This window comes from Pleurodeles waltl, chromosome 2_1 (genome assembly GCF_031143425.1).
Source record: "Pleurodeles waltl isolate 20211129_DDA chromosome 2_1, aPleWal1.hap1.20221129, whole genome shotgun sequence".
In the NCBI taxonomy this organism is placed as follows: domain Eukaryota; kingdom Metazoa; phylum Chordata; class Amphibia; order Caudata; family Salamandridae; genus Pleurodeles; species Pleurodeles waltl.
Genome location: NC_090438.1, coordinates 380,002,730 through 380,023,987, shown reverse-complemented (window position 1 = coordinate 380,023,987; position 21,258 = coordinate 380,002,730). Strand labels below are relative to the sequence as shown.

Below are 21,258 nucleotides of genomic sequence, written 5' to 3'. Positions count from 1 at the left end.
GCACCTCATTTTTTGGTAGGCTGGCTGACCCCTCTGGAGCGCCTTTGGGCCCCATGAGTTCTGGAACCAGAACAGCTTCAGTTGCGAGACCGTGACCTTCCCTGGAGTCCGTTTCAGTGACATCATTCCTGGAGGCACCAAAACTGCTTGGCAGCAGCACCCCAATAAACTGACAGACTCCAGTGAGAGCCAGAACTCGACCTTCTGAGCCCTATCCAGGGCCACCTGTTTTTCAATAGGTCTGGAGAAGTGTATGATCTGAGGATCCTTATAGTTACAACCCCAATTGCTGAGGCCGAAGATAGCTGGTATGAGGAACTGGGGGATACCAGTGGTCTGGACACCTTCTCAGACATTGACCTGGTTACTCCTCCAACTAGGGTGGCTATGGAGTAAGAGGCTTCCTTTGCTATGGTGGTGAAATCCTGGACCTTTTGCTGCCTTTGCTGGCAGTCAAGACGAATATCTGACAGAGGTGCTCCAACCAGGAGTTACCCCCTCAGAACCTCTCCTCCCTTTTAATGAAGCTCTCACTGATGTCCTGCTCAGGGCCTTGGCCATGCCCAGAACAGGGACTCCCGTGAACAGGACAATTGCCCAACGCTATTGTTCCGCTCCTTGGGACCTAGCTTTTCTCACTCAGCACTTCACCCCAGAGAGTTCAGTTGTCCAGACCTCATCGAAGGCCAACAGGCTTCCTTGTCCTTTCCTGGCACAGAGAGAGCCCGCACAAGCCTCATGGGACACAGCTGCAGATCTACCCTCAAAAGCCCCTCTGCTGCCAGTCCTCAGCATCCGTCAAGTGGATACTACAAATTGTTCAGCGGGGTTACCACATCCCTTTACTAGAAACCCCGCCACCCATGCCACCATCCTCAGACCAGCTGATGGAGGGCCACCTCTCCTTGTTCCGCCAGGAACTTCTGATGGATACACCTACCTGTGGATTCCTCACCTAAAGAATTCTCCCCTCTCGCCAGCCCTCGACGGAAATTTCTTCTAGCTCTGCACGTCGACGATGACGTCACACTCGCCCGACTCCACGCGACGCCACATGACGTCATCCAGGCAATAAGAAGCCCTCGTCGACGTGCAGACGTCAGTTCACTTTTTTCTGTGCCCGAGTAACGGTTAATTCTTCGAGGCTCACAGGGAGCTACTGTTTCCAACGACGGTTACGATGTCGCAGCCTAGAAAATCTGGCTTTAAACCTTGTAGCCAGTGCGGGGGTCGAATGTCGGTTACCGACCCCCCACGAAAACTGCCTCTGGTGCCTTAGTTCTGACCATGAGGTCGAGTCATGCGGCTCATGTCAACGCATGAACCCTAAGGCACTTAAGGAGAGGGAGGTGAAATTGTTCTTGGCTCGGTCCAAGAAGAAGAAGGAGAGGCGTCATCGGAGGGAGTCTTCTTCGAGATCCTCGAGGTCTCGTCAACATCATAGTGACTCTCGGCGCCGTCATGGATCTCGGCGCCGATCGAGCAAGGGACGGTCCAGGTCAAGATCGGCTTCTCCGTCGGCTCGGCGTCGTCCGACGTGGGAGATAAGCCCGACCGTCACCCCTCCGCCTCCTACGACCCCGACGTCACCCGGGTCGGTTTTTGAGGTCGAGCCTCCCCAGAGGCCTGAAGGTTCTCCTGGCCAGGAGTTACCTGGACCCTCCTCGGCAGCTATGCCGGCGCCAGTGCAGCAGCAGCAGTACCCAGCTTTCCCGACTCCGGGATCGGATCCTGCAAATGTTTAACATTTTTGCTTCCATGACGCCAGATGGAAGTCATGCAGGTCCGTCTGGCCCTCTGGCCTATGATTTGGGTGTTCTGGCGTCTTGCATATCGGCGCCGTTCACCCCATTTTTATCTGCTGCACCTGAAGCGGCGCCAATGCCTATGACGTCGCCCAGGATGACTACACCTGCTACGGCGCCGTCGGATTCGCCTCGGATCCGATCGACGTCTAAGAACCCTTTGGAGCCGGAGCCGAGGTTCGGCGCTGACGAAGATCTTCGGCGTCGGCCAACGCCTTGTCGACTCCAGGCTTGGAGTAAAGACTTAAGTCAAGACGTCTGGCTCTTCGGCTCTTGGAGGAAGAAGAGTACGCGAGGCAACACCTGGAGGAAGGTGAAGTTGTAGAGCCCTCTGGTGACTTCCAGGGACTGGATTCAGCTAGTGGCCTGGACACTACCCCGGAATGGGATCTAGCTTCCCCTGGATAGGTCACGGAGGAAGCTGCTTCATTCCACGCAGTCATTCGTAAGGCTGCAGACTTTATGGATCTTCCCCTTCCCACCGCGGAAGTCAAGAGAAATTTATTAACAGAGGTTCTTCACCCGGCGTCTGCTTCTGGTGAGCCTCTTCTGCCCTTCAATGAGGCTCTGCTGGACCCCATTAAGGATATCTGGCTGAAACCTGTGTGCACCGCTGCGGTCAACATAGCTCGTCGGTACAGGACGGCGCCTGGGGATCCGGTGTTTCTCTCCAGACAGCCAACTCCGGAGAGTCTAGTGGTGCAAGCCTCTTGTTCGTCCAGATCCTCTCCTGGCTCGTTTCCTGGGACCCTTGCGGACAGGGAGTCAAAAAAGATGGACCATACTGCAAAAAAGACCTTTTCATCTTGCAGTATGGCCCTAAAATCTTCCAATGCAACTTGCATACTGGGGCGTTACATCCATGCCCTTATGGAAGAGGCGAAGGGCCGCCCTAATTTGTCCCAGGGGATGTTGCAGCTGTTAGCGGATGGGCCACAAGCATCATCAGTTCAATATGCTTCCTTTTGGCCTTACCAGCGCTTCTCAAGTGTTCAACAAGTTGGTATTGGTGGTAGTAGCTTACCTGCAGAGGTCAGGGGTTACAGACTTCCCCCTACATCAATGCTGTTGAAGGCAGCCTCACCCCAGGCAGATGTCACCCATCTCCAGAATACTGCAGACCTCCTGCATTCACTGGGGTCTATTTTAAGTATACCAAAGTCACACCTGACTCACTCTCAAATACTCTTTCATCAGATCTGTTCTAGACACACTGCAGCTTCAGACGTACCCTCCGGAAGGGTCAATCCAGGATACTCAGGCTATGATTCCAGTGTTATAAACTCTAACCTCGATTTATGTAAGACTAACTCTGAAGTTGTTCGGCCACATGGCGGGCTGCATCCTGCTGGAATCACTGCAACTTGGTTGAGATAATCGGAGGGAATGGAAAAACCTGCAGTGGTGGCTGACGAACTGCGATTGGGTCAGCAGCAGACCCCTCTCCCTTTGTTAACCAGAGTTCACTATATTGACAGATGAATCACTCCTGGATTGGGGTGGCCATCTGAGAGAGGTGGAGAGGACTATGGTCCCCAGTGGCGTCTCGCCTCCATATAAACCTGTTGGAGCTGAAAGTGTTCTGTCATTGAAAGCCTTTCTTCCTTCCATCAAGGGAAGGCTAGTTCACGGACAACAGCACCGCCCTTTGGTATTCAAACAAGCAGGATGGGGTCATAGAACGTGTATCAAGAGGCCCTCCGTCACTGTGCATGGCTGTAATGTCAGGAAATTTTTCTGGTGATTCAACATCAGGCAGGCCTCTGGATTCCAGAGCAGGGTTACTCAGCTGTTGATGCCCAGCAGATCACGAATGGCAGCTCAATCCGGAGGTGGTGCAAGATCTCTTTAGAGATTGAGGAGAACCTTCAATAGATCTGTTTGTCACTGCTAAGAGAGTGCAATGAATAATGTCGGCTCTTCTGCACGCTTGAATTTCCAAGGCGACTCTTGCTAGTAGACATATTTTGTCTCCTGCCCAGAATTCCCAAGAAGACCACGAATGACTGGGTCCAAGTCATTCATTTGCCCGGGAGTACACATGGAGAGAATGGTATCCCAACCTCCTGAACATGAGCATTGGTCCTCCGATCTGGTTGCCACAGCAACAGGGCAGGATCATCCACCTAAAACTGCTCACACTCCGCCTTCTTGTGTAGAGATTGAGCGGCAGCAGGTGACAGATTTTGACCTTTCTCTAGAAGTCTGTAACCTCATTCTGGCAGCCAGGCACCCCTCAGACAAGACAATACACACCTGCCATTGGGACAAATGTGTGCCTTGGTGTGCTTCCAAAAATGTTGATCCCCTTTCTGAACTCTTGTCTTATGTTTTGTTGTTTCTTCTCTTGTTAGGTCTGCAAATCCTTGCCCTGGGACCTATTAAAGTGTACCTTTTGGCCATTTTTGGCATTCTTGCAGTTGCCGGATCAATCCTCCCTGTTCCACTCAATCTATCGCTACGGGCACACTTTGTCCTCCATAACATTTAATCTAAATCTTTTCTCAGATACACCTCTGGAGAGGTATTGCTTGGGTATCTATTTTAAGATAAGGAATGTGTTTTATCAGATAAACAAGTTACCTTCAGAAACTCCTTATCTGGTAGAGACTCTGTCTAACCGCAGATTACTTACTGATCCCTCCTGGTCTGCATATGGATTTCTCCATATATAGCAACTCTTATGAGGTCCTTAGTGTGTGCACACTGGTACATCAGCAACCCTCGTGGCTCTGTGCTTCTGGCACAGAAAGGTTTTGAAATGTAACTGATGTCGGCATGCTGGCGTGGCACCTATATAGGTACTGCACATGTCATTTGCTGTGCAGCTGATGCAAAGCCGAACGACACCACCAACTGCCAAGCAGATTTACTGCTGGAAAAGTTTCCAGATACGTCTCCGAAGCCACAGTATCTCCAGCAACAGCCCTTTCAGGACCCAAGTCCTACGACAGAGATGGAGGCCTCAGAGGCATGGGGAGAGGTGGCTCCAGCAAGGGCACTTTAGCTTCTGAGCAGTTACTCCTGTGCCATTCCCATAACACACGACATGTGCTGGAGGAAGACAGAGGTTCTTCCTTCCTCCGTGGGAGTAAATTACCTCTGATTAATGAGCGCTTTTGAGGTTACAGCAGGGGTATTGTAGTAGTTCCACTCTACCCCATCAAACATTCCACCTCGCCAACACATCCTCCGTCACAACCATCTAAGACTGTTAAAAGAGACAGTGCTGGCTCTCCTAGTGAAAGGGGCCATCAGCATGGTGCTCCCACACCTTTGTGACAAAAGAGTCTACACCGTGTCCTTCTTGATCCCCAAAAAGGACTGAACTCTAAGGCCAGTACTAGACCTCGGCCTACTAAACAATTACTTCCTTTTGGAACACTTTCACATGATTACACTGCAAGATGTCACCCTGCAGATCCAAAAAAAGGGACTACATGGCTACTTGCGCTTCGTGATAAGTGGACACACTACCAGTTCAAAGTTTTACTCTTTACGGTCACTATGGTCCGAGGGTGTTTACAAGTTGTCTAACAGATTGGCTGCACACTTGTACAAAAATGCCAGTCATGTATTTCCTAAATGACTGGCTGATAAAAAGAAGCAGCAAAGAATAATGTAAGTATGTGGACTTTAGGCTGCATTATTCTTGCTGGTGGGCATTTTGTCACCTGTACTGCAGTGCCTAATCAAACAGTTCTGCTGTTTTGGGTGGCAAAATGCCCATCGGCAGGGTGGGAAAGGGATCTGCGGTACAGGGAGCACCCCATGTAAATAAAAGAAAGTGGCAGTCACTGCACGACAAACAGTGGCACTGAGGGAGAGTTTGTGTTTGTTCTGTGGTGAAATGTCTGCAAATCAATGGCTAGCACACACTCAAACAGCAGTGTTCTTATTACACAGGTTAGGCTTCATCGTTGCCAAAAACAAAATTTCCAGCTCCCAGCAGGCTCACCTATTTTTTTAGGATCCTTTCAAAATGCGATCATGGGGGAAAGCCTACCTCAAACCAGAGAGGGTCATGGCGTTCCAAAAGCTGCTACTCCCCCGCCCCCCCCCCCCCCCCCCCCCCACAGACACAACCTCCTCTCATGGTGAGGATGATTATGGGACTTTGGAAAATATGGCTTAATGTATTGCAATAGTGCCGCGTGCAAGTCTGCAAGTGCACCTTTGCAGGACTATCTAGTGGGGCAATGGTCATAAGTTGAGGATCACTGGGGCGATCTAGTGTTTGTAAAGCCCAGGATTCAGTGCATCTTTCTATGGTGGAATGAAAAGAACTTGTTACTGGGCAGGCCCTTTCTGGACCCACTTTGAAGGGTGACTGTTACCTCTGGCACCTCACTCATGGGGATGGGAGCACACCTCAACCACATGACTGTACAGGGTACCTGGATGCCACAACAACAGTTACCATGTCAGCTACCGGGACCTCATGGCAATCAGTCTAGCTCCTAAGGCTTTTTACAGACTAATTCTAGGCAGAACTGTCATCATAAAGATAGACAATATGACATAGGCATGTTTCATTTTGTTTTTGCTTTGTTGTAGAGTTTTTATCTCCACTTTTGGGGCCATATGTACGAACAATTGGAATTATGATTTCCTAATTGCGATTCCATGCGAATCGCAGTTAGGAAATTGCAATTCCAAATGTTCGAAACTCTATTGAGTTTCTTTTGCGATTCCCAGTGGGTCGCAAATAGACCTAACTTATTAATATTAATAAGGTAGGTCCGATTTGCGACCCACTGGGAATTGCAAAAATCACAGGGATGTCTGTGATTGCTTTTGAATAAAGCGAGCTTTTTTCTTTCTTTTTTTTTTTTTAAAAAAAAGCTAGTTTTCCTTAAAGGAAAAAGGTAAGTACCAGAGTGCCCCCAGCGACCAGGAGAGAAGATGTAAGCCTTGTAACACCTATCTCCAAGGGTAGAGGGTGTTGCGTCCCTCTTCCAAATGAAATCCTTTGTTCTGCCTTCCTGGGCTTGCAGCAGGAGGGCAGAAACCCATCTGTAGCATGGCAACAGCACAGTCTGCCTGGGGAAAACCCTGCAAACTGGTAGGAGCAAAGCTGGCGCTCCTCTAAGGAGCCCCCGAGAGTTCATGTAATCATACATTCAATACTGGCAACATTATTGGGGTATGATTCCAACATGTTTTATACCAAGTATGCCCAGGTTCGGAGTTACTATTATGTAGCTGGACATAGGTAGTGACCTATGTCCAGTACATGGTTAAAATGGCTTCACCGCAATCACAAAGTCCATGAAAATTGAGCTGGAGTTTGTGGGGGTACCTCTGCTCATGCAAAGTTATTGTTGTGAAGTCTGACAACCTTTCATCACAATTGCACAGACACACACAAGAAATCCTCACTATTATTTTTAAAGGCTTTATTGTAAGCCAAGAGTAGAGCAGAATAAATAAAAGAAAATAATTCCAGAAATCAGTAAAATCTTAGCTGTAGCGGAAGCTAAAATTGTGACTAGTATGGAATTTGGCAACCTATTTTATATGGTGTATTTTCAAGGCTGCCTTCAGGTCCAATCTGTAAGAATCAAATGTATTGACCTATTGAAGGTTTGTGTATTTTAACAGAATTAACACATATTATTACCCATACTATATATATTTTCCAATTTCTACGCTCCTCTCCAAAACAAGGGTGGGATGTACCACTTTTGAAAACTACAAGACAAACCACCCCAGATGGCCTTGGATGGCACCTTTTGAAGCCACACTGCTTTTCTGTCCTGTGATCTCAAAGTCTGGATTTCTGTCTCTCACTTAGAGTGCTGTGAACAACTTATATATACCATCGAAAGTGCTTATTTTGAGAAAAATCAACCTCTTTTTGTAACGTGAGAGAAATAACATGAGCATTCCCTTGCTCATTTATATCAAATCCTAAAGCTGTTATGCTCTCTCCTAAGCACCATCTGTTCAAATGAATACATGAATAGATGAACGAGAAGCATACTACCAAAATAAACTACAAATGTTGTGCAAATTGTTGTACAGAAATTAAAATAAACCTGTCAGCTATTGCCCATTAACAATAACAAGTGGCCGAAGAAAATAATTGCACAATATAGATAGATCCCAAAAAGATATGTAAGGCAAAATGTGACACTCCCTGAATGATAGAAAGTTATCTAGTAAATATATGAACCATTGTTCATTATGTGCATTGATCAAGCAAGGCATTGCCTCAGTTCTAATTTGAGTATGCAGCTAGATGCAAAAGGTAAGTAAAAAAAAGAGGTGCTAAAGCTGGAAGAAAGCAGCTATTAAATGGAACTGCAGCAGCTGATCAATAGCCATCTCTTTCTTAAATGTGATTCCTGTGTGGTATGTAGGCCTAGAACCCCCAAATCCAAGGTATTAAACATTGATTGCGATGATCAGAGGTGATGGTAAGAAGCATGTAATTAAACCCATGGAATAAGTTTCATATTACTCAATCATCTGACCATATTTCCGGTATAAATGTCAGTGAGAGTTCCATTGGACCCTCCCATGGCTGGCGTTGAAAATGTTAAACAGACTTTCTGACCCACCTCTGGATTGTAGTAGGATGCTGCTGAGCCTGATGCTGATGGGATGCTGAACAGGACACTCAGTGGACTGTATGCAGCTCTTGGGCCAGGCAGCTCCTGAACCTGGTTAGTGATTGTCGGAGATTGACAAGATGTAACACTTGTTCACTACAAAGCTTGACTGCTGAGCTTGACGATGGAACTTTCAGTGTTTAGTCAAAGGCTGTTGGACATTCTAAGATTGATACTGGGTGATTGCTGTTCAGCCATGTACTGTTGGTTGATTACTGATCTTGACGCACTATGGGGCACTGTGAAACACAGCACTTGTTGCCTAGCCCAGACCTGCATGACAAGCTGTTTAGTTTGATATTGTGGCTTGGCTGCTGAGCTCTGACATTGGTGCAGGGAATGAGAACTGCTGTATGTGACTTGGAGGAAGCAGGATGCCAATACTGAGTTTTGCTGCAGAGCTCAGACACTGGAGGTGTAACCTGATATGGAGTAGGTGGGGCCTTGCAGTCTGGTGGTGGCATTGGTTATTAAGCCAGACACTGACCAGGTTCTAGAGAGAAGGCTACTCTTCAGTGGTCATCATAGCCTTGAGGGGTAGGGGCTGGAGTTAGTTGGGATAATGACCTGCTACATGTTTTCACTCTAAATGAGGAGCTTGATCTCAATTTCACAGCTCACAGGAGTTACTGGCTGCTTATTCGGGGAAAAGTTGAATGTGCTGAATGCAACACTAAACTTGGCACTTGGACGGGTGAACAAGCATAAGTGACTTTCTCACCCTCTCCTCCGGCAACAGCATCATATCAGTTGCTTTCAAGGCCATTCAGGTGCCTTTCTATCCATTTCTAGTGATATTGCAGGCTTTTACATAGAGCAGGCTCTGATGGCTCTTAATGTATGTTGAATGCCATATGCCTGATTTAGAGTGTGGCCGATGTGGGACATCCACCAAAAAGCCTCCGGTATCCCGTCAGCCCTACATAGATTGTGATGAGGTCCTATGCATTCTAAGTAGGGTGTTAGTGACTTCTGACACTTTTTGTGTTATTTGATAACTGTTGCTGGCCAAGTTTGGTGTTATTTTAGAAAAAAACTTTCATTTTTTGGTGATTCCTTGTGAAACAATGTTTGCTCCATCAGTCAGTGCAAAAAAAACAAAAAATCAACTTAATCTCTGAAATCTTCAGTCCCCCATCTGTGAGAAATCAACAAAATCTTTCTCTGGACTCATACAATGACAGTGTTCCTGGCTGCCTAAACGCATTTTGCATGTTCCCAAACTTTGGATAACCTTCAACGTAGGAATTTTCTCCAGTGTCAAGTCCCACATTTTTTCAGCGCAGAGGCATCATAATCGGTGCATAATTATCTTCTGTGCTTATGTAAATTCAACAAATCTGTTTTCATAATGGTTCAGCTTCCATGCAGCCTGAAGCTACTTGTTGGTGTTATGTATTGACACTGTATAAAACCCAAATATATAATTTGTTTGAATATGCCAGTAGAAGGTCCGGGAAGTAATCAACATGATCTCAACTTTGGGATCATGGTATTGTTGCATGAGTTATGTTTTTTGATTGGAAAGTGATTTGTGCTGTCACTAGGCTAAGGAAGAAGCAAAAATCTGGTAATCTTAAAACCTCACAACATGGTGAGCATGTCTGTTGACAAAATTGTACCATCTGTGTCTAGTTCACTTCCATGGTGTAGACACAACCTTGTTGGTTGGAGAGCCAAATTGAACCAAAAAAAGCGGCATTCTATGATTACATATGAGCATTCTGGCTGTTTCTCCCGAACCGCCCCTAACTGCCTGAGAGCAACATTTGTAAGTGTCCTTTACATGTGTATTGAGGGTTCTTCTCTGCAGTTCATCAAATTTTTGCTCCAACCAGTGAAAGGTGTGTGTTGCTAATCTTTCCCTGTTTGCCTGGAGGTAGCTTTTTAGTGGCGTAGGGCACTTCACTAAAACAAACATTTGCAATGCAGTAGGTCTCTCATTTGCTTGAGTTAGAGTTGTTGGCATTGTAAATTCATAACTGGACTTTTCTTGCCACACTAATTGATCAATCCTCCCTCGTAATTTCGTCTTTTCCTGCCTTACAACTCCAGTGGCCCTGCATATAACTAAAGCACTTCCATTTTCAGTCTTTCTCAATCTGCAGCAAAAAAATGAACATGTTGCAATTTAGCATCATTTGCCATGCTGATTCCAATAGCATACCACTTTCACCACCCCACCATCAGAGTTGCTGGCTGGCTAACACAATCCCCCCCCCCCCCCCCCAAAAGACGAAAGACAGCCACAGAGGACAAATAAACTAAAAGGGTCACCCAAACCTATCAACAGTGTTCAAACAGTCATAATTTAATAAGGATGTTAAGGTGGCCTGAATCATGGTCATAATTGTAAGAAGGAGAGATTATTCAAACATATATAATTATCATAAAAACTTTTATCAGATATAAACTTTTGCCATTGGAATGTAATCCTCAAAACTGCCCCTAGAGAGGCACCATAACAAAAGCATCATTTGTAAGACACATGGTCATTTAACCATATTGTTAGCCTCTATAGGGCATAACCCCATGAAAAAAACAGGAGAAAGTTATGTAGTGTAACCATATACTTAGCCCTTGAGGGCGATTTTAGGGCTAGCAGGCCTACCACAATGATAATACAAACAAGGCCTTCAAAACAAAACTTCTCCCAGCTGTAAAACAAAAGCTATAAGCATGAGAAAGCTCAAAAGACACTGAATAGTGGGAGGGGTTATTATTTTGAGGTCCCCACTAACTTAGTGTGTGGCCCCAGAGAGGATGTAGACAGACCGTCTTGAAGATGGTACCATTGTCCTAGAACCACCACAGTCTGAGTTATGAGCGAAAATGTTTTGTAAAAGTAATGCCCTGCAAAGCATTATGTGGAGAGTGTTTGTGCTGCAAATGTTAGTGTAATGACTACAATTCTCAGAAAAGCCCCTAGAGGACACCACAATAAAAATAGCATTTGGAAGGAACATGCTCATGTAACCATACAGTCAGCCCTAACAAAGCATAACTACATGAAAAATAATCAGGTAAAGCAATGCTGTGTAACCATATATTTAGCTCCTACGGGGTGCTGGACATTACACATTTTCAAGGCTAGCAGGCCTGTTTCAATGATATTACAAACAAGACCCATAAAACATAATTTCTCCCAGCTGTAAAACAAAAGTTCCAGCCTTGAGAGTTTAAAGATATAATGAATGGTGGTAGGTGTTATTTTGTTGAAGTCCCCACTAAGATAGTGCGGGGACCCAGGGATGATGTAGACAGAGCACATTGTGGTCAATGTTTTGAAGGTGATCCCATTGTCCTAGGACCACCACAGGCTGAGTTATGAGCCAAAATGTTTTTTAAAAGTAATGCCCTGCAAAGCATTATGGGGCCAGTTTTCTGAGTACTTTCAATATTGTAGTATCGGCTCTCCAGCTTTGTCGGTAGAGCTGCTTTCGCTTTAAGTATTTCTGTTTTACGTAAAACATTTACTAATTTCAAGTGTTTTAGGGAGAGAGGCACAAGAAATTACGCTGATTAGGTAACTGTGAACAATGTGACCAGCGCTCCAATACCGCTGATCGAGTTCACACTGTTGTGCCTGTTCGCACTGTGGCATCCATGCAGCACGAAGTGGAGAGAAAAAAAAAGTTTGTCTGCGCTGAGGTATATCGGTAATAATCCATGTAACGGGGGCAGTCTGCAAGGCATGACAAGCGTAAAGCATTTACCAATGGCATGAAGTGATTTTTGAATGGCAAGCCCAGGAACGAATGAAAGTGATGGGCGTGATTAAAAGCCCACAAAGCTTACAACAGGTCAAAACGCTTGCACGCTCGACCTAAAAACTACAGTAAAATGTAATGTTTGTTGGGTGCAGTTCACTAGTTTACATACATCTGCGAGAGGGTTACATTTATCCAATGTTGGCTCATTTTTATTCTCCCCTTGTTCTTTCCTCTGCTTGTTTTGTCTCTCCTATTTTTGGCCATTAGTAGTCTGTGTTTTGGCATCGCTATCATCTAAAGTTGTCAATTATTATCAAGTAATGCATCTGTTTTTCACAGAAAAGAAAGCGGCGATTCAGCCTGAAGGGAGCCAGTGGGAAGAACAGCCAGTCCATCACGCCCCCTGTGAAGGAGTCAGATGACATCAAAACTCGTCGTCGTCGTCGAAGGCCCATTAAGATTGAACCTCTTGACCAGGAAGAAGGTAAAACTTTGAAGAAAGTGCTCAGCCTGTCAAGAGGTATTGGAGGTGAAAGTGTTAACATGGGTCCTTGTCCCAGCTTTTATTCTACCTTAGTGACCGCAGCACACAAGGCCAGGTTGCAAAATGAGCGATGTCACCTGTAGCATTAATGTATCAAAACTTGTGATCTCTTGAATCTTAATATGAGGCATTTCTAGTAAGCTTTTCTTATGGGAAATCTATAGAGTGAAGTCTGAAGTGCCTTTTGGGACTTTGTTTTGCAAGGTTTTTTTTAGCAGGAAAAGTGTAACAAATCTATAAATTCAATTGCCCCCTTCTCAATGCTTGTACCATTCGATTCTATTTCTGTAGTTTAGTCAGAAGCTGCAGCTTGATGGCTCTGTAAGTCGGTTAAGCAGTCACTAATGTGCAGCTAGCCCACTGTGTTCATGAATATTTGAGGACATAAAGAATTGGCGGGCAACCATAACCCTGCCCAAGGGTAAGAAGGCTGCAACTAAGGCCTAACCTTTCTGAATGCTCCTGCAACTAAGGCCCAACCTTTCAGAATGCCTCCCAAACACACTTAGTTAATCTACATATCAGTTTGAAGTTTTGGGAACTCTGGCATCCCTTGTCCCATTTTGCAGAGGAAACCTACTTGTTTAAGGTCACTGACTACATCTTGTAACAAGCAATACTGAAGTTGATGTGATGGGTGGCATTCAAAGTATGAGCAAGTGATAATTCAGAGTTTAACACCCTCTATATGTATGCATGGATGCTGATCTTTCTCTATTTAGATGCAGTCAAACATATATATATATATATATATATATATATATATATATATATATATATATATATATATATATATATATATGTTCGATGGCATGTGTAGCTGCAGATACACATGCTGTGCACATCCCGCCATCTGGTGTTGGGCTCGGAGTGTTACAAGTTGTTTTTCTTCGAAGAAGTCTTTTCGAGTCACGAGACCGAGGGACTCCTCCCATTTCGACTCCATTGCGCATGGGCGTCGACTCCATCTTAGATTGTTTTTTTTCCGCCATCGGGTTCGGACGTGTTCCTTTTCGCTCTGTGTTTCGGGTCAGAAAGTTAGTTAGAATCTCGGAAAAATCGTCGGTATTGTTTGCGTTCGGTATCGGGTTAGTTACAGCAGATCGACACCGAATTAAGAAGAGCTCCGGTGGCCCTTCGGGGTTTTCTTCCATCCCCGTCGGGGCCTGGTCGGCCCGGCCACGTGTCTCTTCAAGGCTGATGGAACGGACCCCATTCCGCTTCTGTCCAGAATGCCATAACAAGTATCCATATACAGATCAACATCTGGTCTATAACTTGTGTTTGTCACCAGAACACAAGGAGGATACTTGTGAGGCCTGTCGACAATCAGGGACCGAAGAGCAAGAAGACTGCAAATGGCGTCGGCGCCGACAGGACAAGAGCGTTTCGAGGAGGAGGAAGAAACATTCTCCACCCAGGAGTCGGACTCTGAGGAGATCGATCCCGAGGAAACGCCGAAAACCGTGAGTAAGACGTCGAAAACAAAAACTCACGAGAAAAGCGCTAAAGCCCAGGGGACGCCACCGCCAACAGGCCATGGCTTAACCCAAAAAAAGCGGTGACTGAGCCAAGGCACCGAAAAAGGGCACGCTGGTGTCGAAGTCATCCGACTCCGGTCGAGATACCGCCACACAGCAATCTCGGACCCGAGACATCGGCTCTGAGAAATCTCGGCACCGTGACAGCGGCACCGAACAAATTCGGCACCGAGACACCACCACGCCGAAAATTACAAAGGTTTCTTCGGGGCCTAAAAAGACCTCTGAAAAAGTTTCGGTTCCGAAACATCCAGCCTCGGAGCCGAGAACAGGTTCCTATACAGAGGAACAAGGATTAGCCTCACAAATGAAAAAACATAGATTTGGAGAGGAACTTCAAGCTGTAGAGCCAGACTATACTCAAAGAAGGCTCCACATTCATCAAGACACAGGGAAGATAACCACTCTTCCTCCAATTAAAACAAAAAGAAAACTTGCCTTTCACGAAAAGGACAAGGAGCCACAGGCAAAGGTGGCAAAGAAAACAACTCCACCACCTTCTCCACCACCATCAGTGCACACATCACCAGTAGCAACTCCTCCACTGATGCACTCACCGACTCATACTGCCATGAGTCAAGATGATCCCGATGCATGGGACCTTTACGATGTTCCAGTATCGGACAACAGCCCAGACTCGTACCCTACCAGGCCGTCCCCTCCTGAGGACAGTACATCTTACACACAGGTGATTGCAAGGGCAGCTGCTTTCCATAACGTCACCTTGCATTCAGAACCAATTGAGGATGACTTCTTGTTTAACACGCTAACCTCCACTCATAGCCAGTACCAAAGACTACCTATGCTCCCAGGAATGCTAAAACATTCAAAACAAATCTTTCAGGATCCTGTTAAAGGCCGAGCCATAACTCCAAGGGTGGAGAAAAAGTACAAGCCACCGCCAACCGATCCTGTTTGTATTACAACGCAGTTAACTCCAGACTCAGTAGTTGTCGGGGCAGCTCGTAAGAGAGCAAACTCTCATACCTCGGGAGACGCACCACCTCCAGACAAAGAGAGTCGCAAATTTGGTGCTGCGGGCAAAAGGGTTGCAGCACAAGCAACAAACCAATGGCGCATTGCCAATTCACAAGCGCTTTTGGCAAGATATGACAGAGCTCACTGGGATGAGATGCAACATTTGATAGAACACTTACCCAAGGAGTTCCAAAAAAGAGCACAACAACTGGTGGAAGAAGGACAAAGTATCTCTAATAATCAGATACGGTCTTCAATGGATGCAGCAGATACGGCTGCAAGGACAGTAAATACTGCAATAACAATAAGAAGGCACGCATGGCTGCGCACGTCAGGTTTCAAGCCGGAAATTCAACAAGCTGTGCTAAATATGCCATTTAATGAACAGCAGTTGTTTGGGCCGGAAGTCGACACTGCTATTGAGAAACTCAAAAAAGACACTGATACGGCAAAAGCCATGGGCGCACTCTACTCCCCGCAGAGCAGAGGCACCTTTCGCAAAACACCTTTTAGGGGAGGGTTTCGAGGACAACCTACAGAAACCATAACATCACAAACAAGGCCCACTTACCAAAGCCAATATCAGCGGGGAAGTTTTCGGGGGCAATATAGAGGGGGACAATTCCAAAGAAGTAGAGGAAAATTCCAAAGCCCCAAAAGTCCTCAAAATAAGCAGTGACTCACAAGTCACACATCCCCATCACATAACACCTGGGGGGGGGGAAGATTAAGCCAATTTTACAAACATTGGGAGGAGATAACAACAGATACTTGGGTACTAGCAATTATCCAGCATGGTTATTGCATAGAATTTCGCGAATTCCCTCCAACAGTCCCACCGAAAACACTCAGTATGTCGAAACAACATATAAATCTTCTAGGATTATAAGTTCAAGCATTGCTCCAAAAAGAAGCAATAGAATTAGTACCAAAACAAGAACTAAACACAGGAGTTTACTCACTGTACTTTCTGATACCCAAAAAAGACAAAACACTAAGACCTATACTAGATCTCAGAATATTAAATACATACATCATATCAGACCATTTTCACATGGTTACATTACAAGAAGTAATCCACTGCTCAAACAACAAGACTACATGACAACACTGGATCTAAAGGATGCATATTTCCATATACCAATACATCCTTCACACAGGAAGTACCTAAGGTTTGTATTCCAAGGGATACATTACCAATTCAAAGTGTTGCCATTCGGAATAACAACTGCGCCAAGAGTTTTTACAAAATGTCTAGCAGTAGTAGCTGCACATATCAGAAGGCAGCAAATACATGTGTTCCCGTACCTAGACGATTGGTTAATCAAAACCAACATGCAAAAACAGTGTTCACAACACACAAATTACGTCATAGAAACCCTACACAAACTAGGTTTCTCAATCAATTACTCAAAGTCACACCTTCTGCCGTGTCAAACACAGCAATACCTAGGAGCAACAATCAACACAGTAAAAGGAATTGCCACTCCAAGTCCACAAAGAGTCCAAACATTCCAAAATGTCATACAAGCCATGTATCCAAACCAAAAGATACAGGACAAATTAGTAATGAAACTCCTAGGCATGATGTCCTCATGCATAGCCATTGTCCCAAACGCAAGGTTGCACATGCGGCCCTTACAACAGTGCCTAGCATCACAGTGGTCTCAGGCACAGGGTCAACTTCTAGATCTGGTGTTGATAGACCGCCAAACATACATCTTGCTTCAATGGTGGAACAGTATAAATTTAAACCAAGGGCGGCCTTTTCAAGACCCAGTGCCACAATATGTAATAACAACAGATGCATCCATGACAGGGTGGGGAGCACACCTCAATCAGCACAGCATCCAAGGACAATGGGACATTCAGCAAAAACAGTTTCATATAAACCACTTAGAACTGTTAGCGGTATTTCTAGCTCTGAAAGCATTTCAACCCATAATAACCCACAAATACACTCTTGTCAAAACAGACAACATGACAACAATTTATTACCTAAACAAACAGGGAGGAACACACTCGACACAGTTGTGTCTCCTAACACAAAAAATATGGCATTGGGCGATTCACAACCACATTCGCCTAATAGCACAATTTATTCCAGGGATTCAGAATCAGTTAGCAGACAATCTCTCTTGGGATCACCAACAGATCCACAAATGGGAAATTCACCCCCAAATACTGAACACTTACTTCAGAATGTGGGGAACGCCACAAATAGATCTATTTGCAACAAAAGAAAACTCAAAATGCCAAAACTTCGCATCCAGGTACCCACAACATCAGTCTCAGGGCAATGCACTATGGATGAACTGGTCAGGGATATTTGCGTACGCTTTTCCCCCCTCTCCCACTTCTTCCATATCTAGTAAACAAGTTGAGTCAAAACAAACTCAAACTCATACTAATAGCACCAACATGGGCAAGGCAACCTTGGTACACAACACTACTAGACCTTTCAGTAGTACCTCATATCAAACTGCCAAACAGACCAGATCTGTTAACACAACACAAACAACAGATCAGACATCCAAATCCAGCATCGCTAAATCTAGCAATTTGGCTCCTGAAATCCTAGAATTCGGGCACTTAGACCTCACACAGGAATGTATGGAGGTCATAAAACAGGCTAGAAAACCTACCACTAGACATGTTATGCAAATAAGTGGAAAAGATTTGTTTATTACTGCCATAATAATCAAATTCAACCTTTACACGCATCTGCAAAAGAGATAGTAGGATACTTACTACATTTGCAGAAATCTAAACTAGCTTTCTCTTCCATTAAAATACATCTTACGGCAATTTCAGCTTACCTGCAAATTACGCACTCAACTTCATTATTTAGGATACCAGTCATAAAAGTGTTTATGGAAGGCCTAAAGAGAATTATACCACCAAGAACACCACCGGTTCCTTCATGGAACCTCAACATTGTCTTAACACGACTCATGGGTCCACCTTTTGAGCCCATGCACTCTTGTGAAATGCAATACTTAACGTGGAAAGTTGCATTTTTAATTGCCATCACATCTCTAAGAAGAGTGAGTGAAATTCAAGCATTTACCATTCAAGAACCATTTATTCAAATACACAAAAATAAAGTTGTTCTACGGACCAATCCTAAATTTTTACCAAAAGTAATCTCACTGTTCCACTTGAATCAAACTGTAGAATTACCAGTGTTCTTCCCACAGCCAGATTCTGTAGCTGAAAGAGCACTACATACATTAGACATCAAAAAAGCACTAATGTACTACATTGACAGAACAAAACTAATTCGAAAGACAAAACAACTATTTATCGTCTTTCAAAAACCTCATACAGGAAATCCAATTTCAAAATAAGGCATTGCTAGATGGATAGTTAAGTGCATTCAAATATGCTATCTTAAAGCTAAAAGAGAACTGCCTATTACACCAAAGGCACACTCAACCAGAAAGAAAGGTGCTACCATGGCCTTTCTAGGAAATATTCCAATGAACAAAATATGTAAGGCAGCAACATGGTCTACGCCTCATACATTTACCAAGCACTACTGTGTAGATGTGTTAACTGCACAACAAGCAACAGTAGGTCAAGCTGTACTGAGAACATTATTTCAAACTACTTCAACTCCTACAGGGTGAAACACCGCTTTTGGGGAGATAACTGCTTATTAGTCTATGCACAGCATGTGTATCTGCAGCTACACATGCCATCGAACGGAAAATGTCACTTACCCAGTGTACATCTGATCGTGGCATTAGTCGCTGCAGATTCACATGCGCCCACCCGCCTCCCCGGGAGCCTGTAGCCGTTCAGAAGTAGATCTTAAACATTTGTACATTTGTAAATATATTACTTTAAACTTTATTATGTACATACGCATTCACTCCATTGCATGGGCACTATTACTAGCATACACAACTCCTACCTCACCCTCTGCGGGGAAAACAATCTAAGATGGAGTCGACGCCCATGCGCAATGGAGTCGAAATGGGAGGAGTCCCTCGGTCTCGTGACTCGAAAAGAGTTCTTCGAAGAAAAACAACTTGTAACACTCCAAGCCCAACACCAGATGGCGGGATGTGCACAGCATGTGAATCTGCAGCGACTAATGCTACGAACAGATGTACACTGGGTAAGTGACATTTTCCATATATATATATATGTATATATATATATATATCTCAAAAACACCAATTTCCCAAGGATGGGGAAATAAATCCGGACACCATGGCAATCCAATCTTATTTTATTGAAGCGTTTCGGCCGTAGCCTTGTTCACAATACCATCCCAGTCCATAAACATAGACAAGGGACCAATTTCAAAAACAAGTTCACCAATTCACATTGTCATGGCGGTCATATTGGAGTGTAGATTTTCACAAAACAGTCCTACAAAGTTTTGCACACTGTTGCTATTATCACATCGTAAAATACTACAACATTGTGCTTCTGTTAATATCTTTATTTTCAAAATTCTAGTACGATCCTCTATTTTCGTCAAAATTATTCCTAATTCAAATTTTAGAGGAATCATACTCTCACTTATTATCTACTCGACCTAACAACTCCTACAATGCGTCTAATTATTAAATAATCCCCTAAACTGAAACATGTCTTCTACTTTAGTCCCAAAGCATCTGCTAAACTATTCAAAATTACAAACAGATAAAAGAAAAAACACTGTTAATTTATTATGCAAAATGCCTATAAATGTCAGCACATAAATACCTAAATATATAAATATATGCAGACATAAATACAAATAAACTGACCCATAAGATCCTATAAATACCAGTGCAATAAATACATAAACCTAATATTGATTAACTCACCACCCTGCAATGAGATAATGTTATAAACTCCTCATTCTGAAATCATATCAAAACCGGATATCTGACTTAGACTCGTCTTCTTCTCTCAGATGTACAGCCAGTTCCTCACTTAATCCTTGTGGGACAAGAGTTTCAAAATTGATAATATATTTAGACTTTAAAATTCTCAACTTTTCAACTCTGTCACCCCCTCGTGGGTCCCCCTTTACATGATCAATCACTAAGAATTTTTACTTTTTTTCATCTCTGTTATGCATAATATGAAAATGTCTTGCCACCGGGCACTTCTGATCACTATGCCTAATGGCTCTCATATGCTCAAGTACCCTCTTTTTTTGCTTGATGAATTGTGCTGCCAACATACAATTTATCACATGGGCAAATCAGGCAGTACACACAGTAATCAGTATTACAATTAAAAAGACCGTTGATCTTAAAATGTCTATTCCCTATCATTAGGGTACTTCAATTTTCACTATTTCCACACACTTTACAATTCAGGCAACAAACAAATCCTGTACTACTATTACCACATCCAGAATCATTTTGTATAATCATATTATGACTTAAATTGTCCCGTAATGACTTGTTCTTCCTAAATGTGATTTGTGGTGTCTCATGTACATATTGTGATAGTACAGGATCTGTATGGAGGATATGCCAACTTTTGTGCAATATGGATCGGACTTTATTAGATTGTTTGGAAAAAGTAGTAATAAATCTTATATTCTCATCTTCTATAGATTTAGTACTGCGGGTATCAAACAGGCTTTCTCTTGTGATTGTACTCACTTTATTTAACTTTCAAGAAATAAGTTTTAAAAAAAATCGGAGATGTTTTCCTCCTTCATTCTAGATTGCATTGTCTTCTGGTAGATGTAGTTTGCAACATCACCTTAACCAAAAAGATTGTGATTTTTCAATTGTTTCAAAAATTATATAAAAAGAAAATAAAAACAAAATAAAAACTTTTTGTGACAAAAAAAGGGAGGTTGAAGGAAAATACTAATACAATTCTCAAGGTGTACTATCATACTAACGGGAACCTTATTGTTTCTCATATTCAGATGAAATTCATAATCTTTTGTTGCCTCAGGTGGCGCATTCCCCAAATTTTAGTTTAACTTTGAACTTCTCTGCGACCTACACCTCTGATATGAATGGGCCTTAATTTTGCACAGGAAACACCTGTGAACAAGGTCCGGTGTGACCGAAACGTGTCAGGAGATTCCTG

The 21,258-nt window shown here is 43.9% G+C and overlaps 1 protein-coding gene across 7 annotated transcripts in view; it reads left to right on the top strand.

Annotated features, from left to right (window-relative positions):
- BCORL1 (BCL6 corepressor like 1) overlaps positions 1-21,258 on the top strand; it is an 860,657-nt gene that overhangs the window by 370,431 nt on the left and 468,968 nt on the right. For all 7 annotated transcript variants that reach the window (XM_069212828.1, XM_069212837.1, XM_069212844.1 and 4 more), the window contains one exon: positions 12,475-12,619. In XM_069212828.1, the coding sequence (XP_069068929.1) occupies positions 12,475-12,619 (145 nt within the window). The remainder of the gene's footprint in view (positions 1-12,474; positions 12,620-21,258) is intronic.